At 63.8% G+C, this 27,061-nt stretch overlaps 14 protein-coding genes across 15 annotated transcripts; 2 read left to right on the top strand and 12 right to left on the bottom strand.

The window, feature by feature from the left end:
• Position 1: 1 nt before the first annotated feature.
• Positions 2-1,188, bottom strand: NIT3 (Omega-amidase NIT3; the record flags this gene model as incomplete). Its single annotated transcript, XM_062766486.1, has 6 exons — positions 2-108; positions 145-229; positions 289-437; positions 498-547; positions 582-786; positions 864-1,188. The coding sequence occupies 6 exons, from the start codon at positions 1,186-1,188 to the stop codon at positions 2-4; spliced, it is 921 nt and encodes a 306-aa protein (XP_062622470.1).
• A 281-nt stretch (positions 1,189-1,469) lies between these two features.
• Positions 1,470-1,798, bottom strand: LOC62_01G000058 (uncharacterized protein; the record flags this gene model as incomplete). Its single annotated transcript, XM_062766485.1, has 2 exons — positions 1,470-1,652; positions 1,691-1,798. 2 exons carry the CDS (start codon positions 1,796-1,798, stop codon positions 1,470-1,472), a joined length of 291 nt encoding a protein of 96 aa, XP_062622469.1.
• A 522-nt stretch (positions 1,799-2,320) lies between these two features.
• On the bottom strand, positions 2,321-3,221 carry LOC62_01G000057 (uncharacterized protein; the record flags this gene model as incomplete). Its single annotated transcript, XM_062766484.1, has 2 exons — positions 2,321-2,593; positions 2,661-3,221. The coding sequence occupies 2 exons, from the start codon at positions 3,219-3,221 to the stop codon at positions 2,321-2,323; spliced, it is 834 nt and encodes a 277-aa protein (XP_062622468.1).
• An 857-nt stretch (positions 3,222-4,078) lies between these two features.
• Positions 4,079-4,851, top strand: LOC62_01G000056 (uncharacterized protein). The gene is made up of 3 exons (XM_062766483.1): positions 4,079-4,206; positions 4,247-4,328; positions 4,369-4,851. The coding sequence occupies exons 1-3, from the start codon at positions 4,084-4,086 to the stop codon at positions 4,770-4,772; spliced, it is 609 nt and encodes a 202-aa protein (XP_062622467.1). The 5' UTR covers positions 4,079-4,083; the 3' UTR covers positions 4,773-4,851.
• Positions 4,852-4,978: 127 nt separating this feature from the next.
• On the bottom strand, positions 4,979-5,965 carry can_0 (Carbonic anhydrase 2; the record flags this gene model as incomplete). Its single annotated transcript, XM_062766482.1, has 4 exons — positions 4,979-5,089; positions 5,135-5,473; positions 5,622-5,887; positions 5,935-5,965. 4 exons carry the CDS (start codon positions 5,963-5,965, stop codon positions 4,979-4,981), a joined length of 747 nt encoding a protein of 248 aa, XP_062622466.1.
• Positions 5,966-7,777: 1,812 nt separating this feature from the next.
• LOC62_01G000054 (uncharacterized protein) lies at positions 7,778-8,613 on the bottom strand (the record flags this gene model as incomplete). The annotated part of the gene is made up of 4 exons (XM_062766481.1): positions 7,778-8,230; positions 8,281-8,388; positions 8,424-8,537; positions 8,572-8,613. The coding sequence occupies 4 exons, from the start codon at positions 8,611-8,613 to the stop codon at positions 7,778-7,780; spliced, it is 717 nt and encodes a 238-aa protein (XP_062622465.1).
• A 505-nt stretch (positions 8,614-9,118) lies between these two features.
• Positions 9,119-9,992, bottom strand: LOC62_01G000053 (uncharacterized protein; the record flags this gene model as incomplete). Its single annotated transcript, XM_062766480.1, has 4 exons — positions 9,119-9,562; positions 9,601-9,708; positions 9,749-9,856; positions 9,897-9,992. The coding sequence occupies 4 exons, from the start codon at positions 9,990-9,992 to the stop codon at positions 9,119-9,121; spliced, it is 756 nt and encodes a 251-aa protein (XP_062622464.1).
• A 447-nt stretch (positions 9,993-10,439) lies between these two features.
• Positions 10,440-10,966, bottom strand: LOC62_01G000052 (uncharacterized protein; the record flags this gene model as incomplete). Its single annotated transcript, XM_062766479.1, has 2 exons — positions 10,440-10,884; positions 10,935-10,966. The coding sequence occupies 2 exons, from the start codon at positions 10,964-10,966 to the stop codon at positions 10,440-10,442; spliced, it is 477 nt and encodes a 158-aa protein (XP_062622463.1).
• Positions 10,967-11,761: 795 nt separating this feature from the next.
• On the bottom strand, positions 11,762-13,833 carry SPBC1271.10c_0 (putative MFS-type transporterc; the record flags this gene model as incomplete). Its single annotated transcript, XM_062766478.1, has 3 exons — positions 11,762-11,938; positions 12,062-13,108; positions 13,324-13,833. The coding sequence occupies 3 exons, from the start codon at positions 13,831-13,833 to the stop codon at positions 11,762-11,764; spliced, it is 1,734 nt and encodes a 577-aa protein (XP_062622462.1).
• Positions 13,834-15,353: 1,520 nt separating this feature from the next.
• Positions 15,354-17,059, top strand: ytcJ_0 (Putative amidohydrolase YtcJ; the record flags this gene model as incomplete). Its single annotated transcript, XM_062766477.1, has 2 exons — positions 15,354-15,485; positions 15,536-17,059. The coding sequence occupies 2 exons, from the start codon at positions 15,354-15,356 to the stop codon at positions 17,057-17,059; spliced, it is 1,656 nt and encodes a 551-aa protein (XP_062622461.1).
• A 187-nt stretch (positions 17,060-17,246) lies between these two features.
• mug14_0 (class II aldolase/adducin head domain-containing protein) lies at positions 17,247-18,551 on the bottom strand. Its single transcript, XM_062766476.1, has 4 exons — positions 18,396-18,551; positions 18,274-18,332; positions 17,528-17,952; positions 17,247-17,479 (listed from the first exon to the last, which is right to left on the bottom strand). The coding sequence occupies exons 1-4, from the start codon at positions 18,529-18,531 to the stop codon at positions 17,284-17,286; spliced, it is 816 nt and encodes a 271-aa protein (XP_062622460.1). The 5' UTR covers positions 18,532-18,551; the 3' UTR covers positions 17,247-17,283.
• Positions 18,552-19,440: 889 nt separating this feature from the next.
• Positions 19,441-21,256, bottom strand: SPCC757.13_0 (putative transporter; the record flags this gene model as incomplete). The annotated part of the gene is made up of 8 exons (XM_062766475.1): positions 19,441-19,467; positions 19,519-19,724; positions 19,774-19,871; positions 19,907-20,193; positions 20,243-20,598; positions 20,631-20,989; positions 21,043-21,111; positions 21,147-21,256. 8 exons carry the CDS (start codon positions 21,254-21,256, stop codon positions 19,441-19,443), a joined length of 1,512 nt encoding a protein of 503 aa, XP_062622459.1.
• A 593-nt stretch (positions 21,257-21,849) lies between these two features.
• Positions 21,850-23,616, bottom strand: aldA_1 (Aldehyde dehydrogenase). 2 transcript variants are annotated; one of them, XM_062766473.1, is made up of 4 exons: positions 23,436-23,616; positions 22,798-23,364; positions 22,578-22,752; positions 21,850-22,530 (listed from the first exon to the last, which is right to left on the bottom strand). In XM_062766473.1, exons 1-4 carry the CDS (start codon positions 23,559-23,561, stop codon positions 21,896-21,898), a joined length of 1,503 nt encoding a protein of 500 aa, XP_062622458.1. In that variant the 5' UTR covers positions 23,562-23,616; the 3' UTR covers positions 21,850-21,895. The 2 variants fall into 2 exon arrangements, with proteins under 2 accessions (XP_062622458.1, XP_062622457.1); XM_062766474.1 differs by having other exon boundaries at positions 22,578-23,364.
• A 245-nt stretch (positions 23,617-23,861) lies between these two features.
• dan_0 (D-aminoacylase) lies at positions 23,862-25,869 on the bottom strand. The gene is made up of 3 exons (XM_062766472.1): positions 25,520-25,869; positions 24,418-25,479; positions 23,862-24,365 (listed from the first exon to the last, which is right to left on the bottom strand). Exons 1-3 carry the CDS (start codon positions 25,793-25,795, stop codon positions 24,018-24,020), a joined length of 1,686 nt encoding a protein of 561 aa, XP_062622456.1. The 5' UTR covers positions 25,796-25,869; the 3' UTR covers positions 23,862-24,017.
• Positions 25,870-27,061: the final 1,192 nt, after the last annotated feature.

Raw genomic sequence — 27,061 nt, 5'->3', positions numbered from 1 at the left:
CTCACGCCGCACTGATAACAGCCCCGACCCCAATATCAGCGTACAGGTCGAACCGGCGCTGCGTCCCGAGCGGGATGCCGGCGCGGGTATCCTTGACGACGTCGTGGTCTTGCGCTGTCAGCCCTGCTCCGACCATCAACGTACCCAGCGTCGCGTACACAATCTCCTCGCCCTCGGCAGCGGTCGCGACGATCTGGCCCAAGGGATTCGCAGCGAGTGAGTGGCCGTACTGGGCACCAGTGTCAGCGTGTGTCTACGCCCGCCTGACGGCGGTCGGATGCCACCCACCATGACCACCTTGGCCGGCTCGACCCGCCCCAGACACGCAGCGAACACGTAGACCTGGTTATCGAGCGCGCGGGCGCGGTGCAGTAGCTCCCAGTGGAGCTCGCCGGTGGGCTTGGTGAATGCTGCGGGGTAGATGATGGCCGAGATGTCTGCACGAGGGCGCGTCAGCGCGCGAGCGTCACCTCCCCCGATACCCCCACGCCACTCACCCTGGCGCGCGAGCGCAATCGCCACCTCGGCAAACCTCAGCTCGTAGCAACTAAAGTCAGCTCTCCACCCATCACTGCACGCACATCGCAAGACCAAACTTGCCCCATGGCGTCTGGAACGTACACAGGCTTTGGCCCGGGTCGAACGCCGCGCTCTCCTTGAAGGTCACGGCGGGGAGGGCAATGTCAAAAAGGTGCGCTTTGCGGTGTTTCTGCACGAGCTCGCCGGCCGGGGACCACACCGTGGCCGTGTTGTAGAGCTTCGGCGTGCCGGTTTCGACGATCGTGCCTAGAGCGAGCGAGCGAGCGTCAGCTCGGGAGCGCAACCTATGCCCGCCGCGCCCATCTGAACCGAGATCGACCCACCGCCAACGAGCCAAATATTGTGCTGCGCCGCAATCTCCGCCAACGCGCGCACGCTGACGCTCTTAGCCGGAATATCCCCGACCCTCGCCCCGACCTCGGGGATCACCTCGTCGTGCGTGATGCTCTCGTCGGGGTCCGCGAGGCCGTTCCACAGCTCGGGGAGGATGACGAGGTCGACGGGCGCTCCGGCCGCGTGGGACTGGCCCACGGCCTGCGCGACGAGCTCGCGGACGCGGGCGATGGTCTCGAGCTTGGCGGCGGGGGAGGCCGCGCGCAGTTGGATGATTGCGATGTTTGCGTTTGGGGTGGTCTGGGTGAGTGTCATGGCGGGTGTGAGTATGGGAGGGGTGCATGGTGCGCTGAGCTGCGATCATATGTATGTGAGTGGGAGCGAGGTGGACAACTTGCCGCTCGTGCGAGGTGGTGCGGGGTGAGTGAGCAACACCACGGCGGCAGGAGGGCCGACAGGCGGCCGTGTCGCCGCCTCCGCCTCCTCGATTCGGACATGGCCGTGTCGTGGCGAGGCGCCATCGGCTCGGGTCAAGCGATAACAACAGCAGCAGCAACAACACAATGACAGCGTGCATGCGTGCACGCAGTCGGTTCCTACCACTCCCCACACTCTGTCTCGACCTCCCACACCGCGCCCAACTGCTCCCCTTCTCGGGCATTATGCGCCAGCAGCGCGCGCGCAAACTCGATCACGACGAGCACCGTGTCGTGCAGACCCGGTGCTAAGTCTGGGTCGGTGGCGAGGCGCTGCGCCTCGACGAGCTCGCGTTGCAGGGCCTGGGAGTTAACGGGTTGGTCTCGGTCGGGGGACTCACGAGGCGTTCTTGGACGTTCGTCCACGCCGCGCGGGCGTAGCCTGATATGCTCAGAGGCAAGGTGGACTCGCGGTCGTCGTCGGTCATGCGGGGCATCATGATGGTCATCGTTGCTCGAGTCGTCTGGGCCATCGACTTCCCCATTTCCTCTGCCTTGCTTCATCCCATGGCTGGCCTCGCATCGTGCGGTGCGGTGCCAAGACATGATACGCACCCTCGGCGCGATTGATTGTTCACGGCGGCTGGTGCAGGGGAACTCGCCTCGACGATGCACACCGACCTCGGTGTCATTGTTGATTCGGCACAGCGCCCTCGCCCCTGCTCTTATCCGCGTCGCGTCGCACAACACCCTGCACACTTGCATAGAGTCGGTACCTCTACTTTCATTCCTCGTGTCGTCTCGCGCCGCCTCGCGTTTTGCCCTCGAGCCTCGGGCCTTTGTCTTCGCTTTGAGCTTTGTCTTCGCCTTGTCTTGTTGGTCTTGTCGTCGCCTCGTCTTGGACTCGTTTTCGCCTCGTTCCACTCGCTGAGTCTCGCTTCTTGCTTCATTACGCCCTCACCTCACCCCTCACCCCCACCCCCACCTCGCTCCTCTCTCCTCACACCTCCCTTCGCCCATGCTCTCTTGCTCTACATGTAGAAGGAGAAACCGGGGTTGCCGCCGCTGAAATACGGCACAAACCCATTCTCGTCGGCCTCGTCGGCACTCGCGCGGGGGGCGGTGATGTCCAACGGCGACAACTCGTAGCTGCGCGGGCGGCGCAGATCGCCGCGGAGCGTGGCGTGCACCTCGTCAATGTAGTTGAGGATCATGGGGATGGCGCTGTCGAAGAGGAACTGCTTGGTGGGGCCCGAGAGGTCGCCGGTGGGGTTGGTGCACCAGAGGATGAGGTCTTGGAGTTCCTACGCACGTTGTGTGTCAGCGTCGGCGCGGCTTCCCCAACACACACAACACACAGCACACACTCACATGGACATGGCGCAGCGCCTCGGCCTCGGTCGCATACACCCAAGGCAGGGGCTCACGCGTCGTGCCCATGGCGCCTCTACCGCGCACATTGCTGCCGCCGCGGACCGAGAACGGCATCATGTCGTCAAGCAGCGCAGCGTAGTCGACGTGGACGCGAGTGCCGCCGCGGCGCGTCGTCCTCCAGGGGGGGATGTACGGCGCCAGCTGGGGCCTGACGAGCGCCGGGTTGAAGTCGGTGCCGCGGTCAGTCGTGCTGAACTGCTGCCATCCGGCCCGGGCCGGCGGGTGGTCGCCGTACGCGTGGACGTTGACGAGGGCGCGCGTGCGCCTCTCCGGGCGCGTGTGGAGGGTATCGAGGGCCTCGAAGGCAGCGGCGCGCGCTTCGATGGCCAAGGCTCGGTCGGTGATGGACCAGGCGCGCTGGGTGAGGTCTTCGAGGTCGTCGAGGTCGCCGAGGTCGGTGTGCGGGCCGATGAGGGAGGCGAGCACGCGCTGCATGCTGCGGAAGGTCGCTTCGTTGACTGCGTCGACGGCCACGCTGGGGAGGGAATCAGAGGGCATTGTGGTGGTGGTGGTGGTGGAGTGGGAGTTGGAGGGAAAGTTGGTTGAGGGGTTGGGGTGGTTTAAGAGTGATTGATTGTCTCGACGGGGGGGAGAGGTCGAGTCGAGTTGAGTCGACGGGGGGCGTCGAGCGTCGAGGGGGGGGAGGGGGGACAAACACGCGGCGGTGATTGTGTGTGTGCGTGTCGCCCGTCGTCGTCGTCGTCGTCACCGCCGTCGTCCTCGTCGAGTGTGCACCAGCACACCACTCGCCCTCTCGCCGTGTATGTCTCGTCGCGCCGTGGCGCACGAGGCGTGGATCAGCGTTGCTCAGTGGGCGGTGCGCCGGGCGGCGTCACGCCGGACCGAGGAAGGCGACGAGTCAGCGGCTCGTCGTGCACGCCTAGAAGGGTGGTGAGCGAGGTGAGTAACATGGCGACATGGCCGCAGTGTGCGCGTTGACGGGCTGCAGCTCGGACACGCCGGAGGTGAGTCGCCGCCGGGGAAGGGGTCCTTTGGGCATTACGGAACTTGCCACCCAGACCGCCTGGCCCGAGGCCATGCTGTCGCCGAGCAGTTTGCGTCGTAGAATGTGCCGACGCCGAGGGCCGTCAATGACGAGGAGCATGAGGAGACGGAGCATGGTCTAGACGCCGCCGCCAGTGTTGTTGTTGTTGTGCTCGGCTGCGTCGGCAAATGGTGACATCACCAACACCATCCGCAGCAAGACAAGCAACAACGTGCAGCACTGGTCTCGTTGGTGTCTCACTCGACGCGTCGACGACTTGCACCGCCCTCGACCCGGTCTGAACGGAGCACGAGGTGGTTAAGAAGGTGATCGCGGCAGCGACGACGACGCAACACCACTCACTCACCCACGACAATGCCCGCCTACACGCCCCACCAGACCGAGCTAGCCGCCCCCTCCACCCCAGTCGGCCTCTTCCCGCCGCTCGACGGCCCGACGACGCTCTACTTCCGCGACAAGATCTTCAAGACCAGTGATGTGGGTGCGGCGTGGGCCGTGACACGAGCTGACAGGGCAGACCGACACCGCCGTGCGCGACGAGGACGGCGCGATCGTCCTCCGCGTGCTGGACCACGCGTTCGACCGCCGCCGGCGCATGGGTGAGTCGCCGCCGGTGCCTTCCTCGCTGACGCACACCAGACCTCACCGACCCCGAGGGCAACGTGCTCGTCTCGCTGCGGTGCAAGCTCGCCACCTGGCTCGGCAAGGTCGTCGCCGAGGACGCGGAGGGCAAGTGGCTCCTCGACGCCGAGTCGCGGGGCAGCTGGAATGGCAAGCACCTTGCCATTTCGTACGCCGACTACTCCGGCGAGCGCCGCAGCCTCACGCTGCGCTCGGACCGCGTCGGGCGCAAGGTCGACGTACTCGCCAACGACGACGTGATCATGCACCTCGAGCACAAGATGCTCGGCAAGGAGCACCTCGGCAAGAACACCGACTCGTGGTACCTCTTCCTCGCGCCCGGCGTCGACTATGTGCTCGCCACGGCCGTGTGTCTCGCGTACGACATGTACAAGGAGCAGCAGGCTGCGCGGCGTGGATAAGCCAGCAGCAACGGTGTGGTGGGCATCCCCTTAGACCTAGCCCCTGGAAGGATCCTAGTGTCGCGGTAGTTTGTTAGGCAATTGTAATGATGATTAACGATCCATTAGGACTTCCTAATATGTGCGATACTCTATCGGTCAAAGGCACCCCGCAGCACCCACATAATGTCCATCAACCCTGTCTAGATCTAGATTTATCGCCTCGCCTACACGCGGCCGCGCGACACGCCGAGGTCGGTGATGAGGCCCGTGTCGAGGTGGTACACCCAGCCGTGGACCGTGACGTTCTTGCCCTGCGCCCAGGCGGCCTTGATGGTCTGCGGTGGTGTCAGCTTGCTCCGGGTCCTCGTTGTGCTACTCACGATCGACGCAACGACATTCTCGACGCCCTTCTTGACATTCGCAACGATGAGGTCGTCAATGGTCGAGTTACCCGGCAGACCCTTGGCAATGTCGATCAGCGGCGCGAGGAAGCGGTTCAGGTGGTCGCTGCCGTCGTTCGCGGCCGCGGCGGCTTCATCGCGACGGTGCCCAGCAGGAGCCGCGGCGGGCGGGTGCACCGCCTCGTAGGCCGCCTTGGCGCCGCCGCACGACGTGTGGCCCACCACCACGACGTCGGACACGCCGACGTGCAGCACGCCGTAGTTGAGCACGGCGTTGGCCGAGTCGTCTTCGGGATGGAACTGGTTGGCAATGTTGCGCTGGGGGTGTGAGCACGAGCACGAGCGCAGCGAGTGTGAGTGCGAGTGGAGTGATCGAGCGGGGAGTGTGCGCGTGATGCCATGTGCGAGCCCGAGCAAAGTGACACTCGACCGACTGCGAGATCCAAACAACGCCTCGACGACTTACATGAACAAAGATGTCACCGGGGCGCTTCTTGGTAATCACCGTCTCCGGCACGCGCGAGTCGGCGCACCCGATCCAGAGCAGCGGCGGGTGCTGCGCCGTCGCGAGCGTAGGCAGGAACGTCGGGTCGCGCTTGTTGGTCGCGGCCGCCCAGCGGCAGTTACCGTTGAGGTAGCTGTCGACGGCGGGGTAGGGGGTCTTGATGGTACACACCGCACAGTCGTCTGCGGTTGCACGCGAGGTAGGTCTGGCCGAGGCCGAAAGGAGGGCTGCGTGTGTTAGAGGGGGCAGGAAGGAGGTGGTCGTGCCGACTCACTGGCGAGGGTGACAAGGAGGGTGAGCTTCATGGTGGTGGGATAGTAGTGGTGTGGGGCTGGGTGTGGCGGCGAGTAGCCTCCTGCGAGAGTTATGTACCGTCTACGGCCTTGTCGCCCTCGCCCTCGCCTTTGCCCTCTGCACTGCTCCTCGTCACCTCCTCATCGCCCTCTACACCCCCTCCCCACCCCGCCCCAAAGCCAACAAATCTCTTGGCAAAGGTCGCCCCGCGCGTCGAACAGCGTTGTACGCCAACACGTCGGCCCATGCGGAGGTCCGCGCGGGGAGGTGGCGCGGGCGATGGCGCCGCCCACCACCTACCCCAAACAGCGACGGCCATGCCCTGCGTTAATGGCCCGACGTGTCCAGTGGGCTGTGGGTCAGTTTCATGTTCCAGGTTGGTTGTTAGCTTGTCGGCGGTTATCGGCGACGGCAGCGGCGGCGGCGGGGGGAGGGACAAGGAACGAGGTCGTCGTCGTCGTCGTCGTCGCCGCCTCGTCCGCGAAGCTCAGTTCCTGCTGTGCACGCAGGGCGTGAGCACAAAGTCGAACCCTGTCGCCCCATCTCTTCTCGCAGCATGCACGCACGGGCAGTAATAATGGCACAGCTGGGGTACTACACTGCATCGTACAGACTCACGCACGACGCAGCCAGCCAGCCCCCACCCACCCAGGGCGGCGCTAGCGCTGCCAAGACTTTTGTCCTCGCCTGGACGCCTTTTTCCGGCGTCGCGCCTTTGCTTGGGTGCCAGTCGGCGACTTTTGGCTCAGGCTCAGACCTCTTCCCGGCTCGTCCGACGACCCCAGACTCGAGCAAAGGGGAGGGACGGGGCGAGACTCGCGGCGGCGGTCAATGGTGGCTTTTGGCTCTGCATCGTCGGTACGATTCCAGGGGCAGGGTACAGGCACAGGAACGAGCAGTGTGCTGGGCACGTGGGGTGGTTGGGGTTGGGCCCGTTGGTGGGCAGGACGGAGCAGGATTGTCTCAGTCGTGAGCAGGTCTCAGCGCATGCTGGACGACCACCTGCAGTGCCAACACCTTCACCAGACTCTCTCGGCACCGTGCAATGTTGAAGAGAACAACTTGACCACGCCCGACACGACGACGACCCGCCGGAAACAAACCCACACGACCACGACCACCCGTTCCTTCGCCATCCTCCGGTTCCTAGGCGGCCAGGATCTGGCAGTCGTGCCGTGCGGTGCCGTGCCGTTGCGCGGAGAGGCAGCCGCCGCTCGCTGCCCCATCACGGCGGGAGGAAGGATGGGATTGGCCGCGCCCCGACGAGTGAGCAAGAGGCAGGGCTGAGCGAGAGAGAGCGGACGAGACGCCGGGCGTACTGGCTCCGGCCGGTGGGCACTTGGCGTCGCGGCGTCGGCGTCGTCGTCGGCGGCAGCACGGCGGGTACCTGCGTGTATTCTCTGTGCCGTGGAGTCACTGCTGCATGTCACTGGGGACGGGTGGTGAGTGTTGGTGAGTGGTTCAGCGTAGACGACGGATAGACGACACGACGGGCCGAGTTACGCCGAGGAACCGACGCCGCGCCTATCTGCTTCCGACGGTGGCACTGCTCGGGCATGATTACATTGTGAATGGAATGGAACGAGGGCCACTGTCGATCCGATGGAGTGCAGGTGGGAGCGCACAGGGGCTTGGCTGCTGTGCGTGTTGTGTGTGCGGTGGTAGTGAGGCCAGGTGAGTTCGTGCTGTTGTGCGGGAGTCCGAGCTGGGGGTGTTGTCTGCGGGATGTGATGGAAGGGCACAGGGACTAAGCTGCTGTGCCGGGCTTGTGGCTGTCGTGTTGTTCATTCGGATGAGGGGTGAAAGAGTCGTCGGGTCCACGGCTAGGCGCGGCCCTCGACCTCGTCTTCGGCATTGACAGTCGCGTTGTTGCCCATCTCGTCGTCACCGGCGTCGTTGTCGTTCTCAGTGACCCACTCCTCGTCCTCCTCGTCCTCATCCTCCTCGTCCTCAACCTCAACCACCTCATCAACGACGGCAATGGAGATCTTCTTGAACCACTCGCGGAGCGGGCGGGGGGTATACGCCGCCGCGCGTTCGACCAGGCGAGCGATCATCTCCTCGCCGCCGCCGCCGCCGGCAGCAAGGGCCTCGGGCCTCTCGGCGTCGAGGAGCCGGACGAGCTGTAGCGTCTCCTGGAGCTGCGCCACAATCTGGCGGTGGCGCTCCTCCGAGGCCTCGTGGAACACGCGGTTCCTCTCGTGCACCAGGGCCTGGGACGGCGTGATGGTGTGCACCATGGGCGGAGAGGACGCGATGACGTCTTCGAGGGCGCGCTGGGGGGAGGTCAGTTGGGCGCGGCGGTGAGCGGCGTCCGCCCGCTTACCTTGTAGAACGCCTTCTCCTCGGGAGGGGCACCGTCATAGGCGGTGAACGCGTTGAGCACAAGGCTGGCTTGGGCTTCGTAAGGTCCGTTGGCGACCACGATCTCGGCCTTGGTGTCAGATGTGCCAACGACCTCCAACTCACGTGAGTCATCTGCGGACGCGGGGTGGCGAGCTCGTCGTCGTCCGCCGAGTCGTGCGGGACGGACGCAGAGGGGCCAGAAGTCGCAGCGTCGCTCGCTTCAAGGCCAGACGAGGCCTACACGTCAGTGATGTCGCGCACAATGACTCACTGAGGCAGCGCGAGAAGAAAAGGTGGGCTGGAGCTTGCCCATTTTGCTTGTTAAGTGGTGAGGCTGATGCGAGACGAAAGGAAAAGGCAAGTTGAAGGAAGGAGGGCGACGGGGTTACGAGTTTTCGACCAGGAAGATCAGCACGTCGTCGCGTGGCCTTGGATCGGCGCGACAAACATCGTGACAACGCGACGACGAGCTGGGAGGAGGAGCTGGTGAGCTGGTGACGAATGGGCTACAGGAGTGCCCAGTCTGCCGTTGTAGGCTTGTCCTCCAAGGAGGGACACAACGCCCCGAGGTGCCACATCGAGAGGGCATCGATCGATGATCGATCGATGTGCCGCGAGTTGCGACCTGGTGGTGGCCATTCGGCGTGCATGGTATATTCTACAATGGATCATGTGATGCGGGCGGGCACAGGGACTAGGCTGCTGTGCGAGATGCGTGGAGTGTACATACATGGTGGTGGAAGGGAGGTGGAAGGGAGGGCCTTGGCGGCGGCCGGCCTCGTGGTTGGCCGACTGCTGGTGTCCGTTATCTACACAGATCAGGTGGAGCCGGGCTGGTAGTGGTGTGTAAAGTACCAGCGCATGCTGCAATAGCCCTCACAGGGGCGCCCCAGTAAATGGAGAAGCGCGTCGTGGGTGTGGGGGCATTCGGGCTCCTCCTCGTCGAAGAGGGTGTCGTCTTCGCTGTCGCTGCGGTGATCGTTGGCGGTCGCCTCGCTGTCGCTGTCGGGAGGGTCAAACCACGCCTGCCAGAGGTGGTCGGGCGTGTTCTCGTCGATGACGCGGATTTGAACCTTGTCAAGGAACCGACGGAATGGGAAAGCCGGGCGCGGCGGCGTACCCATCATCTGATCAAACACGCGCTCTTGACGCTCGAGCAGAGGCCCATACAGGCGCCAGATCCGGACCTGGGCCGCTTCCTCAGGCGTCGCGAAGAGGAGTAGGGGGTTCGGAGTCCTAGCGAGGATGACTTCGATTTCCAGCTGCGCGTCAGCTGTTGTCACAGACAGCACCGACTTACCTTACGGCCCAGCGCCAGCTCGGCAGGCCCGTGGCGGCCGGCGTCGTATGAGTTGGCAAGGCGCTGCCAGTGGTGCATAAACTCGCGATTCGCGATAGCGAGACGGTCCTTTTTCGTCAGTACGTCGTGCGCGCCGAGATGGGCTTACCCTCAGTGGCTGAGGCGGAGGGGCATAGATGTCGTCGGGGTCGTAGGAGGGAGAGGAGCGACGACGCTGGGAGGGGCGCGGCTCGCTCTCAGTGACCTCGAGCGAGTTCTGAATAAGTATCAGCAAGAATGAACACCAAAGTACTCACCGAGCGACGACGACGGCGGCGGCCACGTTCAGATCCAGTCGAGACGGTTATGGCCGTGTCACCGAGGTAGGGGGAGGTGAGCCTGAGTTGGCGCATTGCTGAGGGATGAAGTACAGTGATGGCAACGAGCACGGGCAGAAGTCGAGCTAAAGGCATGTGGTCCGGCGTTACTGGGAGTTATGGACAGTTTGATCAGCGCTTTGGGTGGCATTGATCGGCAGCGACGAGGTATGGTAATGAGCATGAGCAGAGCGAGCAGGAGTGTGAAAGGGTTATCGTTACCGGCGTGCTGGGTGCGCTACCCAGGAAGCTGCCTACCATATGGAGGGGACATCGATCGATCATCGATCGATGGGACGCGAGCTGCAACCGGGCGGTGGCCATTCGGCGTGCATGGTATATTCTACAATGGATCCTATGATGCGGGCGGGCACAGGGACTAGGCTGCTGTGCGCGATACGTGGGAGCGTACATGGTTGGGGGAGGGAGGATGGATGGCGACGGATGGTGCTGCACGAGGCCGACGGGCTAAGCTGCCGTTATCTACGGCGGCCCGCCCGCCCCCTGAGGACCAAACCGCCGTTCGAGGTAATTGCGGTAGCTGCAGTATCCGGGCCAAAGACGCCCGTTTAAACTGAGGAGGAAGTCGTAGTCGTGCGCACATTCGGGTTCTTCCACGAGCGTGTCGGCATCGCTGTCACCTTCGTCGGCGGTGGCATCATCGCCGTCGTCGTCGTCGTCGCTGTCGGGAGGGTCGAACCACGCCTGCCAGAGCCAGTCGGGCGTTTCGTCGGTGATGACTTGGAGTTGAACCTTCTCAAAGAACCGGACGAAAGGGCACACCGGGCGCTGTGTCTCGCCGGTTCGCTGGTCGCGCAGGCGGTCTCGCCTCTCGAAATGGAGCGACTGTAGGCGCGAGGTCTCGACCGCGGCACGCTCTTCCCGCGTGACGAAGAGGAACAACGGGTCGGGGGTGTTGGCGAGGATGCTGTCGATTTCAAGCTACCTTGAGTGATCCAACCACGGGGAGCAACTTACCGCACGCACGGGGGCCAGTTCCAGTGGTCCATTCCGTCCGGCCTCGTAAGCCTCAAAAAGGGGCAACCAGTGGGCTGTGAACGTGCGGTTCGCCGTATCGAGGCGGTCCTTTGAAATCAGTCTAGTTTCTCGGCGGAGCAAGCTCACCCTCAGAGTCCGAGCACTTGGAGTCGGGGTCTCACTCGGCGGACCGGTCTCACCACTGGTCGACCCGTCCGAGTCGACAGAGGAATGACGCGACTGGCTCTCGGCGGCGTCGGGCGGGTCCTGGACGTAAGCGAGGAATCAAAGGGCGTTACTAACCGAGAGTCGTCGACGACCGGTGGAACTAGTCGAGATCGTGATGGCCGATTCACCGAGATGCGAGGAGGTGAGCTTTAGCTGACGCATTGCTGTCGAGGACGAAGAGTACTAGTGACTAGTGAAAATGAGCACGGGCAGGTTTATCAAGAGTACGCGCCCCGGCGTTTCTGGGAGTTATGTGCAGTTTGATCAGCGTTTTGGGTGGCATTGATCGGCAGCGACGAGGAGGCAACGGGAGGTGGGAAGAGAGAGCGGAAGTGTGGAAGGCTTATCGTTGCCGCTGTTCTCGGTTCGTTATCCGGGAATCTGTGTACCACATTGAGAGAACATCGATCGATCATCGATCAATGTGGCGATGCTGCTGCGCTGCGGACAACTTGAGAACGTAAGGAGCGTCAGTGATGGCGGGCAAGTGGCACTGCCATTTCCGAGTCCAATCCTTTGTTGCATTACTTCTCGCCTACCCATTAAAACAACTCTGAAGCAACACATGCGCGCTACAACTACTCTGTACAGCACACCTCTTAGATGTTGATGATCTTCTCGTAGTATTTGATGCCGCTCTTGCGGAAACCTTTGCCGAAACGGATCATGAGGAACGAGGTGCAGTTGATGGCCGTTCCAATGCACACTGCGCTAATCGCCCAGTTCCTAAAGCCCCATTCAAAGGCCCATTTCGTGATGAGGTAGTTAAACCCGAACTATTACGTAAGCATGCGTCGTTTTCAAGTATCTGATGGCTTGTGGACGAAGAGGAAGTGAAAGAATGCAAGAAAGACGAAGAAAGAGGAAGGAGGAGGTGCCACAAGACGAGTGCCACTTACAGTGCAGATCATTCCGACGAGGATCAGCGAAAGGAGGTAAGGCGCAGCTTGTTGAACCTGAGCACGTGGCCCAACCTGCTCGCGAGGGTGGATTCCGTGGAACGCGTCGAATGCGTAGGTAATGGAGAGCAGAGTGGCGATGGGGCCAGCGATGGTAAGGACAAACTCGCCCATGACGAAGACCATCCAGTGCGCGTTGTAGTAAGGGCCGAGGCCCATCATGAGGAGACCGAATGGCGTAAGGATGGTAGGAACAATATATAGCTTGAGCTTGTCCTCAGCCTCGGACACACCACCACGCTTGCGAGCCTGGGATACGGTGAAGCGATCACAGACGTAGCCAGCGACGATGGCACCAGGGATGATGGCTGTGAGGGGCGACAGGAACGTCAGTCCAACAAAGTTGGGGCCCATGTTATAGGGGGGAGCGCCGAGGACACCGGAAGACAGCGCCGCCATGCAGTTGTAGAAGATCTGGTAGACTCCGAACATGAGGCCGCACCAGAGGATGATGGGGAGCCGGAGCATGGCGAGGGGCTGGAAGACACCGCGCCACAGAATGCCGCCAGCGTAGGGCGAGACGCGGAAGACCTTGAACGGGCGAGGTCCGGGCCATGGGCTGGTGATACGGCCGACCGAGTGAGCGCCGGCGTGGACAACCGACTTGCGGCGGTCGATGTCTCCGCTGAGGTGGTCGCGGTTGAGGACCTCGTCGGGGGTGTGGGCGTCAGCCGCCTCGACGACGTCTGTGGTGGTGACATCCTTGTCGTTGAAGACAAAGGGCGACTTGGCGGGGGCCAGACCGTCCGTGGTCAGGACCTCGACGGGCTTGTCGTGCTCTGGCGCCACACGGTCAAAGTTGGACTCCTCGAGGAAGATGAAGAGGAAGATCGCCACAAGGATGCAGAAGCCACCGGTGAGGTAGGGTGGGCCGTTGAACCCCATACCCGTGTAGATCCAACCCGAGAGCACGGGGGCGAGGAGCGCTCCACCGTACGTGGTTGCAATGTAGATGCCGAATGGGAACGCGCGCTCGTGGTAGAAGAACTGTGATGTCAGTCACGGGTATTCTTTTAGGTTACGTGAAGAAGTGGAGTAGGTGGGCAAGGAGTCAGGGCGCCAAGACGGACAGGCTCCGTGGGGTCGTCGGGGGATCTGTCAACATGTCCCGATCGACAAGGTTCTGGCCGCGGTCGAAGGTGGGCAAGTGGAGGGGAGGAGCCAGCCGTCTCGTGTGACGACATACGAGACACAACACTCACGACGTCAGAGAGGACGGCCTCGGGGGCGACGAAGAGCGGCGAGAGGAAGAATCCGTTGGCGACGCAGAGGCCGACCCACTGGGCGTTGCTCGTCACCGTGCCGAGGACGAATGGGAAGATGGCCGCGCACGCGCACGAGACGATGAACACTGGCCGCTTGCCGATAGCAATGGTGAGGGGGAGCACGAAGAGCGCGCAGACGGCCTCGATGAGGTAGAAGTATCCGACGCCCGTGTTGATCTGGTCGAGGGTGAGGCCCGTCTTGTCGGCGAGCGGGCCGTAGATGGGGTACAGGCAGCCCGCGTTGAAGCACACGGCCATGACATAGAGCACCATGCAGGCGCAGCAGAGCCACTTGCGCCCCGTGGTCCAGTTGAGCGGGTCGGCCGGGTCATCGCTGGGCGTGGGGACGAGCGTAAAGTTGTTGGTGCCGCTCGCCTCGGCCTGCTCGTCGAGGATGACGGTCGTGCCCGGGACCGTGAGATCGTCCTTGAGTGTGCTTGATGTCATTGGGGTAGGGGATGGGGGACGGGGGCGCCGGACGGGCCGCGAGAGGGGGCTGGGTTTTATGCATTCTGTCCTGTGTGTCGTGGTTGGATGCTGCTCCAACCAAGCTGAGGGCCGGGTACGCATCGGGCCTGCCGGCACCAAGACCACAGCTGATAGCCTGCTGCTTGCTGCGCGGCTGCTGCCCTGGTCGTCGAGGTGGAGTCAATGGCCCCAAGAGCTCGAGCAGCTGGACCGCGGCAAGCCGGCAAATGCACGACGAGCGGCAATGCCCGCGGGCAAGGCACAGTCAACTGCAGCGACATCACCTGACGACACGCGAGGCGCGCCACCTTGATCTTGTTTACCCGTGGGCTTTATCTCCTGGCAGCTCGCAGGCAGCGATACCCAGCCGCCCAAAGGGAAAATGCCTGAATCGCTTAGGCGCGTGTATTGATAACAAGCGCCTGGCCCCAACGACTGCATGATGGGTTTCATCGGGCGGACTGGGGCTCAACGGCCGTAATACCATGCACCAGCTAGCTCGTCTAGATTATTTTCTGCACACGACGGGCGGGTATCTGGCTTTTTGGCGAGATCTAGCAGTAGCAGCGGCGCGTCGGTGTTGGTGATGACGGCGGTGCCGTGCCGGGCGGAGAGCCGCGGTACTTGTCGGCGAAGTTTTATTGAATGCTCGTCGTCCTCTTTCTTGGGGTTGTTGCTCTTGTTGTCGACGACGCGGACTCACTTCGCGCCGACTACAATGCAAGTGTGGTGGACGGTGCGGAATCACGTCGCGCCGACTGTCAACGATGCGGAGTCATGTCGCTTCGCTGCTGTAGCCCGTTGATAGGAGCGCTTAGGCCAAGCCGACGCTCGTCGCGGTGATTGAACAGACGCTGAAGGCCCACAAGTCTTATCTCGCGCACACGCGCTGGGCCCCAGACGGAGCGACGTCGAGCACCAGCGTCTAGATGGCCTCGAGCCATGCCATTGGGCTCTGCGCAGCATGCCACATGCGTTCCCCGCACAGTCATGTTGTCCGTATCAGCAGCCACACGCATGCACCCATGCACGCAGCAGCGCGCATTAGACGACAGCCGCACATGTCTTTTGCGGGTAATCTATCACCCGTTCATTACCGCCCGGCATCCCCAACACCGGTGGCGCCTCGGCGCTTGCCTTGGCTTTGGAGACGCCGCTCCATTGTTTCATTCGTCTTGCCTCTCTCACTCTCCACGGTGCGCTTGCTGCTGCAGCGCCGCCTCGGGTAGATGGCGCTTCGGAGCGTGTACGTACGCGACGAGTCAGCTGCTGCACCCCCGGCAGTCGTCTAGTGCAGGCCGCGGCCGGTGGAGCAAGTCAGCGGCTGAGTGTCATTCCCGAAGCAAGCAAGATTGCAGCACTGCCGGGTGGTGACTGACAGCCGCCCCCGGCCCCCCCATGACGTCGATAACCCCCCCCCCCCCCCCACCCTCGCCCACCCAATAAATACATCCAACGGCCCTCGCCGACATGCCTTGCCCTCTCCACCACCACCCACCATGCCCCGCTTGTTCAAGAACGGCCGGATCTTCACCTCTGTCGAGGGCGACTCGACGCTGCACGACGCCCTCGTCACCGACGGCGACAAGGTCGTCTATGTCGGCACTGGCGCCGAGGCCGAGGCCAAGGCTGTGAGTGGGGAGCTATGAACCGGCGCCTCAACCCCGCTGACATGCCCCAGGGCGCCTCTGCGACCGTCACCGACCTCGGCGGCGCCGTCGTCCTGCCTGGTCTGATCGACGGCCACATCCATCTGGTGCAGTTTGGCTCTGCCCTCTCCAAGGTCGAGTGCCTCGGGCTCAGCGCCGACGAGATCGCCGCGGCCATCAAGAAGGCGTACGATGCCAACCCCGGCGCCAAGATGATCCACGGCAAGTCGTTCCTGTACGATGCGCTGGGCCAGCCCCCGCACCGCAAGTTCCTCGACGCCGTCGTGCCCGACGTACCCGTGTTTATCGCGTCGATGGACCTGCACGCGACCCTGCTCAACACAGCGGCCATCAACGCGCTCGGCATCACCCGCGACACGCCGAACCCCAAGGGCGGCGAGTTTGTGCGCGACGCCGACGGCGAGCTCACTGGCCACTTTTTGGAGACGGCAAACTTTGAGTTTGTTTGGCCGTGGATCGCAAAGAACACGTCGCTCGAGGACCGCTTGATCGCGCTCGAGGACGCCTTTGAGAACATGCTCGCGTCAGGCCTCACTGGCGGCATTGAGATGGCGCTCTCGCCCGAGGACCTCGAGGCGATCGAGGAGTACATCAAGCGTAACGGCAAGCTGCCGGTTCGGATAAGCGCGCACTGGTTCATGCGGCCCGAGGGGACCGACGAGTCGCGCGCCGACCAGGTCAGAGAAGCGGCGGCCCAGCGCGACCGCTGTGCCAAGTACGACCCGTGGTTCCGTGTCGTCGGCATCAAGGTCATCTCCGACGGCGTAGTCGACTCGTGCACCGCGTTCCTCAAGGAGCCGTACCCGAACGGCGACCTCCCAGGCCCCATCTGGCCGGGGCCGGAGCTGACCAAGGTGGTCGTGCTGGCCGACGAGCTCGACTTGCAAGTGGCGGTGCACGCGCTCGGCGACGCGGCGTCCGAGCAGGCGCTGGACGCGTTCGAGGCCGCGATCGCCGCGAACGGGGACAAGCCGCATCGGCGGCACCGGATCGAGCACCTCGAAGTCGTGACCGAGGAGAGCGTCAAGCGGCTCACGCGCCTGGGCGTTACGGCGTCCCTGCAGCCCGTGCATGCCGACCCGCTCTACGCCAAGAACTGGTGGGAGCAGCTGGGCGCCGACGCGCGCTGCGACCGCGCGTTCCCCTGGTCCGAGTTTGTCGAGGCCGGCTCCAAGGTCGCGTTCGGCTCAGACGCGCCAGTCGCGCCGCACCACGCCCTGCCCAACATCTACACGGCGGGCACGCGCCAGTCGAGCGTCGACCCGAGCCTCAAGCCCAGCACCGACCCCCGCATTGTCGGCCTCGAGCGCTTCTGCGTCGCGCTCGACCAGAGCATCAGGTACTACACTTCCGGGTGTGCGCAGAGCATCCGCGCCGAGAACGAGGTGGGCACCCTCGAGCCCGGCAAGCAGGCCGACTTCTGCGTGCTCAACGTCGACCCGTTCAAGAACGGCGTGGAGACGCTTAAGCAGGCACAGTCGGCTGTCACTGAGACCTGGGTCGCGGGCGAGCAGGCATGGAAGGCGAAGAAGTAGGCGGCGGTGGGGCGAGGGCAAGCGGTAGTAGGGTTAATGGCATGTAGCGTTGCAGTAAGATGAGACATTTGCAGTCAAGTGTCTCGGGTCAGTCTCGGTAGAGATGTGCTTGCCCAGGAGCACAACGGAGATATCAGGTGTAGCGCTACTCAGTCACTCACCCACCCATCTTCAGACAACTTTACATAGCGCAATGACAACCTATGACGACCGATACAACCACTTTACGCCTTGAACGCATCGCCGTCCTTGTACTCGACGAGGTCGAAGAAGGCGTGGGCCTCAAACTTGCCCGCCTCCTCAAAGCCGGTCGCCTTGTAGGTGAACTCTGCGACGTCGTCGGGGAGCGTGATGGGCGGCTTGCCGGAGAGCGCGGCGGCGGCCTCGGCCGCGAGGACAGACTTGCACTCGGACTCGAAGCTGGGTGTGGTGTGAGCTCTATTCCTCCCCCACTCCCTTGCCACTTACATCTGGAACCATCCGACGGCGCTCTCGATGCACCCGCCGACGGTGAGCAGGCCGTGGTTCTGCAGAATAACAGCCTTGTTTCCGCCGATCGACTTGCAGATGGCGTCGCTCTCGCCGCTGGAGAGCACGACGCCGCCGTGCTTGGCGTACAGCGCGTGGTCGTTGTAGAAGATGCACGCGTCCTGCGTGTACATGGGCAGCTTGCGGCCGAGCGTGCTGAACGCCTTGGCGTAGATCGAGTGCGCGTGCACGACGCTGTTGACCTCGGGGCGCGCGGCGTGGATCGCAGAGTGGATCACAAACGCCGCCGCGTTGTAGATCTGCCCGCGGCCGGGCTTGCCGCCGCCAACGACCTTGCCGTGGTGGTCGACGAGGAGGAGGTCGGACGCCGTCATGCGCGAGAAGTGGAGCCCGAAGGGGTTGACCTGGGGTCGTTAGGGTAGGCTTGGCAGTGGACGGGGTGGGGGTGGGGGACGGCGAGCTGGGTCGGCATGCCGACGGTCGAGGGGGTGGATGCATGTGTCGCCGGCGCGGGCGCCGTTGCCGTCGCCATGATGTGTGCGAGCAGTGGCCTCGCGCCCACCAGTATGCACACTTGATCACACCGATACACGCGCACTTGGCGCACTCGATGCTGACGTGAGACGTTGCTGCGGCCAGCCGACCCAGCCACCACCCACCGGCTATTTACGCCGGCACCCCACACTCCCCTCCCCAACAGCAACAACCCCAACAACACAACTCACCCAGAAGCACTCGGGGTCGACGGGGTCGCGCGAGGTAAGGTGGCCCGCAACGCCCTCCGCTGTTGTGCGCACGTGTCAGCTGTACTCTGCCCCACCCCCTTCAACCCATCACCACCACGCACCCAGGTTCTCGTGCGCCATCACGCGGTACGCGAGCGCGAGGCGCTCCTTGATGTACTGGCGCTCCTCGTACTTGTCCTTGAAGGTCGGCGTCGGCAGGCCAAAGTCGAAGGCGCGGGCGTTTTCCTGGGGAGCCATGGTGGTGGTGGTGGTGGTGGTGTAGTGTGGGTGGGTGGGGGTGTCGTCTCGGCAATGCACCACTCGACCTTTTATTGGGCCGCGGCAGCGGCTACGCTACGGGGAACCAGAGGCGCGAGTACATAAGGTATCTCTGCCCATTCAGCGCCGGCGGAATGACACGCCGGCAGCGCAGGCGGCCCGGCTCGGCCAACGCCGACTGCGTGGGGTGGCCAGGGTGGGACGAGGGGCCACGCAGCACGGCGTGTGGGGTGGTCCGGAGTCGCCGCGCTTACTGCAACTCCCACCAGCATGCCTCGTCACGCGGCGTGAAGCAGCGCACATGGACCACAAGGGGAACGGTGTACGGCGCTCTGCGCGACGACGACACGGCTCTGTCTCTGCCCAGGCGCCGGGCGCCGAAAGTGGCGGGTGAGGAGAGCGGTCGGGTTGGATCATTGCCGGCATTGGCGCTGGCCTCGGCGTCTATTGCCATGCTCGTCGCCACTCACTCAGCCTGGCATCTAGCTGCTCTCTGTCTTATCGCCACAGCCGAACTCCGCTGGCTGGCGAGCGGCGCCCCGCCGGCGTCGCCGAGGTGGCTAGCGGTGTTCGGTGCGCCGTCGCGCCGTCGCGGTGGCGACCTCGCGTCTGCCGATGCCCAACGCAACCTGATGCCCCGGACATGCTCACCCAGGCTTGACGTATATAGTCTCGACATTGTCTGCGCTCCGCGCTCTACAGTATGCTCAGCATCTGTTTGCATACGCCCGTCCCCACCCCTACAATACTACCTAGTAGACGCCGAGGTATGGATATCCCGTGTTACCGCTCACTCCGAGCCCCTCGACACACCTGCTCGCATTCACGCAATTACAACCCCCTCCCGACGACCTCCAACGCCGGCGCCGCCACGCGCCCCCGGGCCGCCTAGCACAGGTACCTGAAGTGTGGGTTCTGCGTCTCGTCAGCATTGCGCCAACCCCAGATTCCACTCCTTCCACGCACCTGCATGTCGGTGAGGTCGTTCTCGCCATTCGCGCGGTTCTGCGCGTCCCGCTCCTCGACGCTCAGCCCGCTCGCGACAAACGCCGCCTCGCGCCGCTTGTTCTCGGCCACGTAGTACTGCCACCAGAAGAGAAAGTTGACCACGTTGACGGCGATCATGACGGCGCAGACGGTCAGGCCTTTGACGTAGCGCGGGGCTTCCTTTGCTGGGCGGTCGGTCAGTTGCCAAGGCTCCCCGTCGTCTGTCGCACTCACGCAGGAAGATGTTCGCGCCGATAATGTTGCCGATGCAGAAGATGAAGAGCAGCGACGCGCCGGTAAAGCTCTTCTTGGTCCTGCCCGCAATGTTGAACCTGTCGTCAGCTGTCATCCAGCCCACGCCACCCACGACATGATGGGCCACCCGACGATAAAGTGCGAGATGGAGAACATGAGGTTGAGCGTCCACGCGCCAAACTTGCCCCAGCGGGACACCTTGTCCGCACCCACGCCGGCGACGAGCAGCGCCGACATGGTGCACAGCTGCACGAAGATGGCGATGGGGAAGCGGAGCTTGGGCCAGCGGTTGACGAGCAGCGCGGACGTGATCACGCCCGTGAAGGTCACGGCGTACATTGGCATCGAGTAGAGCAGCGTCTCGAGCGACGTGAAGCCGAACGACTTGAATATGAGGGTCTGGGGAGTGATGAGTGGTTGCTCTGCTGAACAACGCGGCCGCGCCCACCTGGAACGTCGTCAACCCGCCGTTGGGGATGTTGCCAGTGACCTGGTACACGACCGCATGCCAGTACTGCCTGTCCTTGAGGCACTCCTTGACGTGGTCCCACCGCCACGGGTGCTGCTCGCCGCCGCCAGTGCCGTTGGACACGATGCGGGCCTTGGCCATGCGCTTCTCGCGCCGGCTGAGCCACCACACCTCGTCGGGCGTGCCGCCAAACACGAGGAACACGATGCCCATCCCGACCGTCGTCCCGCCGAGGAAGAGGTTGATGACGCGCCATGCCGCCAGGCCGCCGCGGCGCTGGGCGTTCAGCGCGACGTAGTAGTTGCCCAGGCCGAAGATGATTGAGAAGAAGGAGTCTGGGCGTCAGCTCAGCCAGAGGCCCACGCACTCATCGCGTAGTAGCACATCTGGCGCAGCGTCTGCTCGCGGCGGAGGTACCAGCTCGCCGTGAAGATTGCAAAGCCGGGCGTGATGACGCTCTCGAACCAGCCGAGGAAGAAGCGCGTCGCGCTGAGCTGCGAGTAGTTGTTGCACGCGGCGAGCACCATGACCATGGCGCCCCAGATGATGATGCACACGGCCAGGCTGCGGCCGAGTGGGAAGCGCTGCAGCGCATACGCCATTGGGTACTGCGCGATCGCGTACGCGACGTTGAAGTAGGTCGTCAGGTCGGCGTACTGGTTCTTAACGAGCCCCGTGTCCTCGCGCAGCCCGAAGATGACCCCGGCAGAGAGGGACATCTTGTCGCTGTACTGCAGGCCGTAGACTGGGGTCAGTCAGCGAGCAGGCACGGTGCGCACTCGCGGATCATCATCATCGGGAGGAGGATAAAGTCAAACTTGAGGCGCAGGCGCGAGTACTCCTTGTCGCTGGGGTCAGTGCGACCATGCCCGCGGGCACGTACGTGAACTCGCTCTCGTCGAGCGGGACGGCCTCGCCCTTGGGCGACGGGTCGTCGTCGTGCGCAGTGATGACGGCGGTGAGGGGCGCCTCCTTGGTTTTCTCGTCTGTCATGTCGAGTCTGAAGCTGTGGGTTAGGCAAGGGGGTGTGTCGACCACGTCCCAGCAGCGTCAGTTATGAAGAGATCCGCCAGCTCAGCGTATCAGTACCGGTCCTCACGACGCGCCGACAATGCCAGGCCGCCGCGTCTACAAGTGGGCAGCGGCGACGATATGAGCGGCGCCGCCAGGGGCCCCGACAGCTGCCGGACTGACGCGCCGGGAGTCTCGCGCCGATAGAGCTTGGCGTCAGCCAGTCATGTGATGTGCGCCGTCCGGGTAGTAGTGATAGTGAGCGCTGTGGCTGTTGTCGCGGCGGGGTGAAGGTGGCGGAGTGGCTCGAGTCGATACGCGCCGCGTTTGTCGGCTCAACCGAGGCGGAGACCCTGGTTGTGGCCTGTTGCTGGAACCACAGGCAGCGGGGTCTCTCCGCCGCGCTGAGGCGTAGCTTGCCGCTCCGAAAGACGTCCGATACACTACCACGCACTGATAAGCCTATCGAGGCGAGGTTGTCGGGGCCGGTACCTGTACGGCAATGGCAACTGCAACGCGCCGCGTCCGCGTCCGCGTCGGCTCCTCTCCCGCCAGCACTACGGCGCCGCCTACAATCCCGTGAACTGCTGCATCGCACCTATGTACTCATCTGCCCCCTGCCTAGAGCTTGGACAGGCGGATAGGCCACTCGAAGCCCTCCTCGTCATAGTAGTGGTGCACTGATTTTGTGGTGAGGTAGGGCTCGAGGCCCTCCATTCCGAGCTCGCGGCCCCACCCAGACTGCTTGTAGCCGCCAAACGGAATCTGGTGCGAGACGATGACATACTGGTTGACCCACACCGTGCCGGCCTTGAGGCGGCGCGTGACGCGGTTGACCTGGTTGTAGTCTGTCGTGTGGACGGCCGCGGCGAGGCCGTACTCTGTCGCGTTGGCGATGGCGATCGCCTCGGCCTCGTCCTTGAACTTGATGATGCTAGCGACGGGGCCAAAGATCTCCTCCTGCGCAATGCGCATGCCCATGTCGACGTCGGTGAAGACGGTCGGCTGGATAAAGTAGCCCTTGGTCCCGTGGCGCGCGCCGCCGAGCACGCACTTGGCGCCGGCAGCCTTGCCCGCCTCGATGAGGCCGAGGATCTTGTCAAACTGGACCTTGCTGATCTGCGGGCCCTGGAACGTGTCCTCGTCCTCGGTGGGGCCGACCTTGAACGCCGACGCGGCGGCGACGAAGAGCTTGACAAACTCGTCGTACACCGACTCCTGGACGAGCACGCGGGATCCAGCACTGCACGACTGGCCTGGCCGGCGTCAGCGCGGGCCCCACGCCGCAACAACCCCCACGCACCCATGTTCTCGTACACGCCGAACGCGGCCCACTTGGCCGCCTCGGGCAGGTTGGCACCCGCAAACACAATGTTGGCGCTCTTGCCGCCCAGCTCGAGGGTCACCTTCTTGAGGTTGGACTCGGCGGCCGCGACGGCAATGCGGCGGCCCGTGGCGGTCGAGCCGGTGAAGGCGATCTGGCGGGCGTCAGCGCCTGCATCCAGCGATGCTCCAACACCTACCTTGTCAATGTCGAGGTGGCGCGAGAGGGTTTCGCCAGTCACCGCGCCGACGCCGTTGACGAGGTTGAACGCGCCGGCGGGGTATCCGGCCTCCTTGACGAGCTCGGCGAAGCGCAGCGTCGACAGCGGCGTCTGCTCGGCGGCCTTGAAGACGATGGCGCAGCCGGCGCTCAGCGCCGGCGCGACCTTCCACGCCATCATGAGGAGCGGGTAGTTCCACGGCACGATCTGCGCGACGACCCCGATCGGCTCCTTGCGGAGCACGGCGTGCTTGCGCTGGTCGTCGATCTCGACGACGCTGCCGTGGATCTTGTCGGCCGCGCCGGCAAAGTAGCGGAAACACGCCACCGTGTCCACAATGTCGACGCGCGCCCAGCCCGCAGGCTTGCCGCCGTCGACGCGCTCAAGCACGGCCAGCTCGTCAATGTTCGCCTCGACGAGGTCGGCGAGTTTGAACAGCAGCTGGCCACGCTCCTGCCCGCTGACCCATGTGCCCCACGTCGACTCAAACGCCGCGCGCGCAGCAGCGACGGCGAGGTCGACGTCCTCGCGGGAGGCGGTCTCGATCTGTCGCGAGAGTCAGCTCGTTCGGCAGGAGGGAGATAGGCGTGATAAGATGCACGACACACGCCACTCACCTCGGCAATCTGCTCCTCAGTCGCGGGGTTGACGACCTGCAGCCGCTCGCCGTGGCCCTGCACCCACTCGTTGTTGATGAAGAGGCCGGAGGGGAGGCTGACGCCAGAAACGGTGAATCTGGACATGGTTGTTTTGGTGAGATGTGGTGTCGTTCTTGCTGACACTGAGATGTTATACAACAAGACAGACGAGACCACAGCGACGACAGACTATGTATATTACCCGTCGGGTCGTCGGTGAACCCCCGCAGCAGCACTGGAGTGCATCGGTTCTCGTCTACACCGAGCCGACACGACAGGCGAGCGGCGCGGCGCGGCGCAGTGGAGCGGAGTGACTTTCATTCGCTTGGAGCTGCCAACCGGCGAATGGGTGTTGACCCGTCGTGGTTATGCCTTATCTCGCCTCTTTCCTGCAGGACAGCTCCGCCTCCGACCAATGACTCATGCATTGCGTATCGCGCGTGTTCTTCTGAAGTGATGCTGCTACTGCCGCTGCTGCTGCTGCTTTGTGTCTCGCCTATAGTTACAAATGCCCATGCTCTCTCTCTCCCCCTCACTCCGCCTCGTTGCCCGCGGCCCCTCTTATTCGCCGCGGTCGGTGACCTTGCCGTCCTTGCGGCGGCGAATGGTCACGCCAGCCCTGGCACCTGTCATTTTACCCTCGTCGATGGCGACCTGGCCGTTGACGAGCACGAAGCGGATGCCCTTGGCCGTAGCGCGCGGCTCAGTATGTGACGACATGTCCTTGACGGTTGTGGGGTCGAAGAGCACCAGGTCGGCGGCGGAGCCCTCGCGCACCACCCCGCGCGTGGGGTACACGCCGAGACGCTTCGCCGGGCGCGTCGTCAGGTGCGCGACCATGTGCGGGATGGACATGAGGCCGAGGTCGCGCGCGTAGTGACCCAGATACCGCGGGAACGTGCCGTACGACTGCAAACGAGTTAGTGGACGGCTCTCGGTTCGGTGCATAGGGGCAACTCACCCTGGGGTGAAGGGTCTGCCCGTGGAGGATGGCGTCGGATCCGCCAGTGTGCACCTCGTGCTTCATGATATACTGCACATTCTCCTCGTTGCCAGTGTGTAAGATGCACCCGGTCGCCAGCTTGTCCTTGACGAGAATGTCGATAAAGACGGCAAACGGCTCGCGACCGAGCGAGCGCGCGACCTCGTCGACACGGCGGCCGGCGAACCCCTCAAGGTCGGGGTGTGCCGTCGATCCAATCTCGACACACTGCCAGTCGGTGGGGATACCGTGGCCGCCATCACATCCGACGTCCTCGACGGCGACGCGGATCTCCTCGCATATGGCCGGGTCGCGGAGGCGCTCGAGCGTCTCCTCGGGCCCGCCGCTCAGCGCCCAGCTCGGGAGCTTGGAGCTCAGCGTCGTGCATCCAGGCAGGTAGGGGTACGTGTCGAGGGTGATGTCGACGCCCTTGTCGCGGGCCGTGTCGATCATGTCGACGAGCTCTGGGGCGCGGTTCTTGTTCTCGGGAAAGTTGAGCGTCGCGTGGGTCAGGTGGACGGCACAGCCGGTCGTCTCGCCCAGGTCGATCATCTCGCCATAGCTCTCGATCGCGTTGGCGCCGTAGCTGCGGTGGTGGGGTGCGTAGAAGGAGCCGGGGTACTGTGCGAGCGCCGAGCAGAGGACTGCAAGCTCAGAGTTGCTGGCATACATGCCAGGCGTGTATGTCAGGCCCGACGACATGCCGACGGCGCCGTCTCTCATCCCCTGGTGGAGTAGGGCCACCTGGTCCTGGATGTGCTGCGCGCTCGCAACATCATCGCGGGGCCCGACGGTGAGCAGGCGCAGGTTGCCCTGGGGGACGAGCATGGCGACGTTGGTGGCCGTGCGGTTGCGGTCGAGCGCGTCGAGGTACTCCTTGATCGAGCGCCACTGGAACATGCCCACGTCCTTGAGTGTGGTCGCGCACTCGTCGTCGGACGGGTTGCCGTTCCACGCAGTGATCTGCTCGCGGATGGCCGTCATCTGCTCGTCGGTGTGGACCGGCGCGTAGGCGATACCGTCCTGCCCCACGACCTCGGTCTGCTTATCAGCTACACTGCCCTCGCGCAAGCCCACTTACCGTGCATCCCTGGGTGATCTTGGCCTCGTGATCGGCATGCGTGAGGAGGTAGAGGTCCGAGTGTGCGTGCATGTCGATGAAGCCCGGCGAAAGGTAGTAGCCCGCAGCGTCGACGACGCGCGCGCCGGGTGGGGCGGATATCCCTCCGCTGGGTGCAATCTTTGCAATCACTCCATTGGTGACGAGCACGTCGGCCGTGTAGGGCACGGCGTCCTCTTCGCCGCTGACGACGGAGGCCGCGCGGAACAGCGTCGAGGTGGGCGGGTCGATCGTCATGTCGTGGTAGGTGTGCAACAGGCTGGATGTTGCACTGCAAAGGTGTGTGGGTGTTGGGGGGTGGGAGTGGAACGGGGAGCAAGCGAGGTTGCGCAAAAAGAGTTATTATAGATGTTGCGGCAAGTCGTCGAGTGGTGGCGGACGAGGCGGAGGCGGCGGCGACGACAAGTCTAGCCCCACTTGGCCCACCCACTCGGCCGTGTGTTGCTCCTGCTGCACAGTCACAGTCCTGGCCACCACGCGTGGTCACGAGATATCCGCTGTGCGTTCCGGAGCTGCCAGGAGTCACCCCCGACCCCACTCGCCAGGGATTGAGATCTACCAAGACCCACTCTTTCCTGGCCTGTTGTACCACAAAAGCCCACACGTTCCATTCCTTGGCAAGCAGCTTCGCAACCCTCCTTTCCCCAATCCCAGCTTGCCTCGTGTTGAAGCACGAAGCAGCTCGAAACGAGTCCTGCTTCCAATAGACAATAGGCACTAGTGGGAAGCATGATGCAGTAGTGGGGCAGCTGCCCGCCTGGCGGGGGACGGTTATCGCCTCGAGGCTGTTTCAGCAACCCACCATGGCGCGGCAAAGAGTGGGTCGTTGCTCTCTGCAACTCTCCGCCATTCCCTGACTTGTGACGCCGCCGCCCGGCGCCATCAACCCGCATTCCAGCCTTGTTGCCGTCCGCATGGCCGTTCCAGTCGGAACAGGACACGCCTCTGGGGCCCAGGCTAGGGTGGGGGTGCGTGTCAATCAGGTGACTGTGTCTAGTGCATTCTTTTCCTCCAGCCGGCGGCTGCGGGGCATGGTTGGTTGCAAGGGGTGAGCAAAGTGGGGGAGGTTGAGGTGGGGGAGGAGGTCAGGAATGCCTGCCTATTCGAGGTTGAGGCGCGAGGCACATGTGCCCCCACATGTGTCACAGTGGCAATGATAGGTGGCCGCTATCACACGTCCTGTCCACGCCCACCCAGCGCAGTTGGGACGACCCGTCCATTCCCTCTCCCCCACCCGGTGCCGCGCAATGCCCCGATACCGACCAGTACGTGCGCGGCTCTCGGCGTTCAAGGTCCCGGCCCCACTGACACGGTAACGCGGGCAATTCCGTCTGAACAGCGTCGTTCTCGGCGCCGGCCCCTCTCGGCCGATTCTATCTCTCGCACTTCCACCGCGATTGTGCGGACGGACGTGGGAACCAGAGTGGGGTCACCCCAACCGTCTCATGATACCGTACACAGCTGGCGGGAGTCGGCAATCCACGGCGAGTACAGGCTGGAGCT

Source organism: Vanrija pseudolonga, chromosome 1, assembly GCF_020906515.1.
Source record: "Vanrija pseudolonga chromosome 1, complete sequence".
Taxonomy (NCBI): Eukaryota; Fungi; Basidiomycota; class Tremellomycetes; order Trichosporonales; family Trichosporonaceae; genus Vanrija; species Vanrija pseudolonga.
The sequence above is the reverse complement of the archived record's forward strand: the minus strand, read 5'-3'. Positions and strand labels throughout refer to the sequence as shown.

Bases quoted from the DNA above. Each gene is read 5' to 3' on its own strand.
- LOC62_01G000056 (XM_062766483.1), top strand. From the start codon at position 4,084: ATGCCCGCCTACACGCCCCACCAGACCGAGCTAGCCGCCCCCTCCACC. The intron at 4,207-4,246 runs GTGGGTGCGGCG...CTGACAGGGCAG, and splicing joins AGATCTTCAAGACCAGTGAT to ACCGACACCGCCGTGCGCGA. The intron at 4,329-4,368 runs GTGAGTCGCCGC...GACGCACACCAG, and splicing joins CGACCGCCGCCGGCGCATGG to ACCTCACCGACCCCGAGGGC.
- mug14_0 (XM_062766476.1), bottom strand. From the start codon at position 18,531: ATGGCTCCCCAGGAAAACGCCCGCGCCTTCGACTTTGGCCTGCCGACG. The intron at 18,333-18,395 runs GTGCGTGGTGGT...TGCGCACAACAG, and splicing joins GATGGCGCACGAGAACCTGG to CGGAGGGCGTTGCGGGCCAC. The intron at 17,480-17,527 runs GTAAGTGGCAAG...CACCACACCCAG, and splicing joins GCCGTCGGATGGTTCCAGAT to CTTCGAGTCCGAGTGCAAGT.
- aldA_1 (XM_062766474.1), bottom strand. From the start codon at position 23,561: ATGTCCAGATTCACCGTTTCTGGCGTCAGCCTCCCCTCCGGCCTCTTC. The intron at 23,365-23,435 runs GTGAGTGGCGTG...CTCTCGCGACAG, and splicing joins CTGAGGAGCAGATTGCCGAG to ATCGAGACCGCCTCCCGCGA. The intron at 22,531-22,577 runs GTGCGTGGGGGT...GACGCCGGCCAG, and splicing joins CGGCGTGTACGAGAACATGG to GCCAGTCGTGCAGTGCTGGA.
- dan_0 (XM_062766472.1), bottom strand. From the start codon at position 25,795: ATGACGATCGACCCGCCCACCTCGACGCTGTTCCGCGCGGCCTCCGTC. The intron at 25,480-25,519 runs GTAAGTGGGCTT...GCTGATAAGCAG, and splicing joins AGATCACCCAGGGATGCACG to ACCGAGGTCGTGGGGCAGGA. The intron at 24,366-24,417 runs GTGAGTTGCCCC...ACTCGTTTGCAG, and splicing joins GGCAGACCCTTCACCCCAGG to TCGTACGGCACGTTCCCGCG.